At 43.4% G+C, this 6519-nt stretch overlaps 1 protein-coding gene across 1 annotated transcript; it reads left to right on the top strand.

Moving 5' to 3' along the window:
* Positions 1-748: 748 nt before the first annotated feature.
* Positions 749-6148, top strand: LOC104515513 (serine/threonine-protein kinase Nek1-like; the record flags this gene model as incomplete). Its single annotated transcript, XM_010159514.1, has 5 exons — positions 749-868; positions 2036-2190; positions 3045-3256; positions 5599-5732; positions 6016-6148. Coding segments are annotated over exons 1-5 (754 nt in total), but the record flags the coding sequence as incomplete, so codon positions are not given.
* Between the last annotated feature and the right edge of the window lie 371 nt (positions 6149-6519).

Below are 6519 nucleotides of genomic sequence, written 5' to 3'. Positions count from 1 at the left end.
TAGCCGGAGTTAAACCACGACACGGTGGAATGTGGTTTTGACAAGAATTTAAAATATTTTAAGAATAGCTATGGAACTAGCAGATGAAACAGCCTTCTAAAATTACGTTACAATACTTGCCTGAGTTCTAAAGTGGAAAGTGCAAAAAAGAGCAGCTGCTTTTTGGAGAAACCAAGGTTCTCTGGCAACCTGCACACCTGCGTGGCGTTCAGTCAATACGTAGCAAAGGGATTTCCCAGGTGGTGGAATGCCAGGTTAAGGAAGAGTGTTTCTGCTTTTGACTCCCAACCTTTTGTTTGTTTTATCCGTGAGTGCGGGCAGGAGATCACACTACTGACGATGAGCTGAACGTCGGATGCTGCCTGCTGGTCGATGCATTACTAGGCAGCGTGATAGCAAGGAGAGTGCTGTTGGCATCTGTGGGAAGATAAGGCTTCTGGGCAAGCTTGCATCTGTTTTCACAGAACCATATATTCACATAAATGGGTTTATGTCTCTGATTTTGATGCCTCAAGAGATAGTCTGTCATTGACTTCCCTAGGCTATGAAGCTGTTTATCTGGCAGCTGAACAATGATTACAGAAAAACTAACTTGTGAGCAGGGGGAAGATGAGCATTTGTCATACCCTTAACAGAGTTAGAAAGCAACGAATATGCTTGATAACATAGTTCTTATTATGAACTGCTTCCATACATCACTTGTTACTCCCTATTTGGCGTGTGTTTGGCTGGACATGTTTGTCACGGAATGGTTAATGCGGTACCAGATGAGCTCTGCATAGCAGCAGAGAGCTTGAAGAAAAGCAACGGATGCGGTGTTACTGCTGCAATAGACCTGATGAAGGAGAGCAACGAATTCCCTTGTGTCGTTTGGTTGCAACAAGACAACATTCAGCACTTCTTTGCAGTATCTGCAAGGATAACTTGCTGGAATTGCCCAAGTATCCCTCTGCTGTGGCTCATACCCAGAAACTAAGGAGGCCTGGAGCAGGGCAGACAGAGCTAGTGTCCTGACAGCATGAGAACACAAGTGGGCTGATAAGAAAAGAGGCGATTCTCAAAATACCTGAAAGCTTTGAAAGGACAGGGTAAAGCCAGTCGTGGGATTGTTCCTTCCCTTTGGTTAGAAGTGGTCAAGAAGGGTGGTTACTCCTTTGGCAACAATATTCTGGCCATACGCTGACAGAGATCTGGGATTTGAGCATGTGTATGAACACACTCTGCTGGCATAAATCACAGCTGAGGAACTATTTTTTCCCATTAAAATACAGGCATTTTCATTAGGAGCGAATGCTGACCACGCACGTGCTCAGAGCTGTGCTGAAAGAAGCTTAGTGCTAAAACATCTTAGCAGAGATTAGGTCACTATGTTGAATATTTAGCAATGATGTGGGGGGTTCTCCAAATTCTTAAGAGGGATCTGGTAGGTTACTGAGCAAATAGCTACTTCGTCTCCGTGTTGCTGTATTCCCCTTGCCTCAAATTACTGTCATTTGAACTTCTTTCCAGTGCTTCTCGTAACGAACTTTTCTGACAGCGCGGAACTGCCCTGAAGTACAGCGTGAACAAAAGTTAGCGTTTTCGGTGACCAACCTAGAGAAAAACTAAAATCAAAAGTACTGCCAGATGGTTAAAACGGTTCTAAGCTGTAAGGGACCGACGTACATCGTAGACGGTTGCATACAGGTGTGGTTTATCTACTGCACTGTTCCCTGCCTGAGAGAGCCATCAGGGTAACGAGCACATCGGCACAAAACCAGAACCCGTAGGTCAGCTGATGCTCTTAAAGCTTTTCAGTCGCTGTAACCCATAAAGGCAGAGTGAGTGCTTTCCTTTCAGCCAAGAGGCAAAACTCGAGCTGTCGAACTGTCAACAATTAGAGTATCTAATTAGAGTATACTCTGATTGGAGTATCAATGCTTCCCACATTGTTGTCTTGAAATGGGTGAAAAAGGACAAAAAAAAGTTCATTTCAGAGTATTTGGTAGGCTGCCTTTAGCACTGTTACCAAGCAGCCTTTCTGTTACCTTTGCAGATGCTGCGGACGTGTTCGCTCCCGGATCTTTACAAACTCTACAGAACTTTAGTTGATGTTCCCAGCGTAGCAGATGTGCAGCACCAGCATCAGCTTGAAATAGATGATACGGAAGAGGAGCAAGCCAAAGAAGGACCCTCTGATTCTGAGTATACGTGAGTGTGTCAAGTTAATCAGGTATTTCAGCAGGTATCCCAGGTCAGGGATATTGTTGGTTAGAACCAACAGTTACTCGCAGTACCAGCACGGGGTTTTTAGCCAAGCTTTTAAAAATGCTGTGTTGAATCACCATTTACTCTGAGTCTTGTTCCAGGGCATTGAGAAGCTAATGGGATGCACTGCTTACAATAGCTGTCTGAATTTCCTTTCCAAATTTCATCCAAGATACTGTTCTGGCACCCTGCATTCCATCGAAACGGATGAAAGTTGATGGCTGCCGTTCTTCTAGAAATAAAGATTTCTGGAATATTGCCTTTCTCTGCATGTTCTGGGAATCTTGTTCACCTGTCTTTTGTACCATTGTGCTGGGGTGCCCTTCACATCCCCCAAATTCTTTCAGGGGCTACAAAATCTGACCCTGGCTGTTGACTGTTCCCTGCAGCTTGGGATAAAACTACCTAGCACGTTTATTCTGATAAGGTCTACGACCTCTTTTTGTTCCAGACACATTTTTATCTGGATTGGGAACCTTACACTTGCCAGGGTTCTATAGTAGTGCACAAGCACACGTATTTTGAAATCATCTCACTAATGCATTTGAATGGAGGAATGGCTGTCATCTTTCTATGAAACAGCCTGGTGTCTGTTCCCGTTTACTCCCTGTGCCTTGCATGACGGAGTGCTGTCAGTGCTGTGGTCATGCTGGGCCAAGGACACAGTTTTACTCTATGGTTTTCCTCCAGCTACACTGGTTTTCCAGTTTGTTGGCTTAACAAAAGACATCAGCTCTTCCTACAGAGTTTGTCTTGCAAAATAGGAATAATGTAACCTTCATCTCACTTTCTTTTAGTGTGTTCGGGGAGGCAGACACAGATCTGCAGGAACTCCAGGCCTCAATGGAACAGTTGCTTAGGGAGCAGCCCAGCGAGGAGTTCAGCGAAGAGGAGGAGCCCACCCTAAAGGCCAATGCCATCAGGTGCATAACCAACGGCACAGAGCTGGATGAAGGCGACGACAACAACCCCAGCAGTGAAAGTGCACTTAATGAAGAATGGCAGTCAGGTACAAGTTCTTGATACCCATTTTAGAAGTTCTTTATCGATGTTAACAATTCAAACACAGAAGAAATGCTTTTCCACTGTAGGCTTATAATGAAATAAAGCTCTAATTAATAGTTTTTATAAGAAGTTTTAAAAAAAAAATCAGTTAATACTTAGACTTTCTGAATGTTAAGGTCAACATCAGCACAATATTCAGCATTGCAAATTAATGTGTTTTAGGCAGTGCTTATAAGTCACTTTTTCTCTAGTTACCTAAAATTTATCTCTGGGGAAGATCAAAGACTCTCTGCACGTCATATGTTTTGAATAATTCAGGACTGCAGCGTGAGAGTGCAAAAGAAATAGCAGTTGACGTGGCTGGAGTATCTGGGATCCAGCTTAAATTAAATAATTAACAGGCGGTCAAAAGGAACAGGAAATTACTAACCTCATCCTTAGCCCAAGATAGCTATTAATGCTGCCAAGGTTTGAAAATGAGTTGGAAACATGTTTTCCCGCTTTCAGTGTTCTGCATTAGCCTGTACACAGTGGTGTCCTGAAGCCTCAGTTCTGTTTTTCAATTTCTGGTTGAAATGCGTTTTACTACTACTGTAAAATAAAGTGCATTTAGAGTTCCAGGCATAAAAAGGTGTATAAAAGCAGTAACTAATCTAAAACACAGGTTTTGTGTAATTTTGGTTTATTGAAGACCATTTTAAACAAGTGAAAGTCTGAGTATTTCTGTAAGATACTTTTTATATAGTGCATTCCAGTGTTTTAAGGTAAAATAAAGGTAGGTGACACCATCTTTCTGGTTTTGCCAATGGTGACATTACACACCGATAGCGCGTTCTGTTGTTGTGGTGAGCGTTACAGAACTTGGTGTCAGTGTCCCACCTGCCAGATTCACGATACAAGAATTGCAGGTTTCATTGTTGGAGGCAGAAGAAGGGCCTGTAGTGACAGGACAAGGGGTAACGGGGTTAAATGGAAAGTGGGGAGGGTTAGATTGGATATCAGGAAGAAGTTCTTCCCGCAGAGGGTGGTGAGGCACTGGGACAGGTTGCCCAGAGAAGCTGTGGATGCCCCATCCCTGGAAGTGTCCAAGGCCAGGCTGGATGAGGCTTGGAGCAACCTGGTCTAGTGGAAGGTGTCCCTGCCCACGGCAGGGGGGGTGGAACTGGATGGTCTTTAAGGTCCCTGCCAACCCAAACCCTTCTGTGATTCATTCTATGATAATGGGTTCAAAACTCAGATTTCAAACCAAATATGGCCAAGATCCAGAAGTTAAATACAGGATTAGCAGTCATCTAATGGGTTTTTAACCCATATGCAACTGTTTTTATTTTAAGGATAATTGGTTATCGATGTGACTGGTGCTTGAATCAGGGATACAACTTGGCCAGGATTATACCTTACGCTGGTCACACACAGGAACCGAAAGTAGTGGAGTTTTAATACTGACTCGCTAAGTCTGTGGTCTGCCCGGCAATACCGTGGGGTTTTAATAAAGTTTTGGCAGTATAAGCTCTGCATTCTAAGAAGTTGTAGATTTTTATCCCTGGGTAGATAAGTGCTTTTGTAATTCAAATGCTTCTTTAAGGCGTAAGTGGTTTTAACTTCATTAAAAATAAGTGGGTTTGCTGGGCAAAAGCAGTTTGCGTCATACTACGATTTTACATAGGGGTTCTGTCTTGTTTTTAAACAGATCCTTTTTTTAACTGAACTTAACCACGGTTCGACTGTAACAAACCTACTGGCGAGGCTTCTGTAGCCTCTGAGCAGAATCACCTTGACTAATCAACCGTTAGCGCGGCGGTTGGCGCACCGAATGCGCTGCGCGAAGGAGACGCCCTCACCGCAGACGGAAAGGCTTGGGAGCTGTTAGCGCTGGGTTTTCTAGACTTGTGCAGAAATCAACTGACTCTCTGTATAAGTCTCCTTATTTCCTGATAGACAACTGCTTCATGAAGGATCCCTTTTTCCTGGAGTGGGACAGCCTGCCTCAGTCCCACCTCAGAAATACATGGGATGGTTACACGGGACGTTACTTAGGAACGCTGCTGCTGTAAATAAAAGCCTGCTTTAAGACCAAGCCTTGTTTTCCCTTGGTGGGAATACCCTACGGATAACTGCCAGAGTGGGATGTTAGAGGAGACGGGGTTTACTTGTTGTCTAGAAAGGGACTGTTCCCGTTTCCCTGCAGGTTGTTCCTACCACTTGACAACACCGTGCAGTGCTTTTGGTCTCACCCGCTTTCATTACAGGTAGAGCTCCGTGTGGATATGAAGTTCAGGGACGTAGAAACAACATTAAGAGTGTGGGAAAACTGAGTGGGAAGCTTGTTGTGTTCTTTCTTCACAGATAACAGCGATGGCGAGATTGCCAGTGAGTGTGAAGAATGTGACAGTATCTTCAGCCATTTGGAAGAGCTGAGATACAACCTGGAGCAGGAAATAGGCTTTGACAAATTCATGGAAGTTTATGAGAAGATAAAGGTTTGTGGAATAACCTCGGGTCGAAAATACTTTTTAAACAAGATAAATGTACCCACGGCCATTCACTGTGCCAGTAACTAATTGCATCGTGCGACAAGAATCGACACTTCTTTCTTTTTTTTGTCTCTTTTCCGACACGTGAAAATATCAACACAGAAAAGGCCACACCAGTGGGTTAAAGAGAAAAAAGTTGGGTTTAACCATGAATTGCATTTAATACATTTGAAGTATTTAATCCTGTGCCCATTTTAATTTTGGCAACGTGGGTTGTCCTTTCTCCCAGGCTATACACGAAGATGAAGATGAAAATATCGATATTTGTTCAACCATAGTTCAGACTATTCTTGGATACGAGCACAAACACCTGTATGCCAAAATACTTCACCTGGTAATGGCAGACGGAGCCTACCAAGAAGGTAATCTCACTGTGTCCTGGCAATCATGGCTTAGCCTATGTTCTTTCTGGGGTATGTACTGTCGGTTCTAACACCTTTACGCACCTGTGCTTTGTTGTCTTGACTGGCTAAATCGATAATTTTTTTCACAAAAGGTTATTTTTTTAATCCTGCAACAAACTGTGGCAAAGTTTGAATGAGCATGCTGACCACTCTGGTTTAACAGCACGTCCACACAGAGTCAGCTGGGACAGCAGAAAGGTGCAGCGTAATTAGGCTGTAAAACAGCTTTGCACATCGGGAAGGTGAAAATCTAGAGTAAAACTTGAGAATTAAAACCAATTTTGTCCTAAGAATTAATGAATTTTTACCTAAAATCACAGAATGGTTTG

The sequence above is a fragment of the Eurypyga helias genome, unplaced genomic scaffold (assembly GCF_000690775.1).
Source record: "Eurypyga helias isolate BGI_N326 unplaced genomic scaffold, ASM69077v1 scaffold47530, whole genome shotgun sequence".
Classification (NCBI taxonomy): domain Eukaryota; kingdom Metazoa; phylum Chordata; class Aves; order Eurypygiformes; family Eurypygidae; genus Eurypyga; species Eurypyga helias.
Note: the sequence above shows the minus strand (reverse complement) of the source record. Positions and strands in the feature narration are given on the sequence as shown.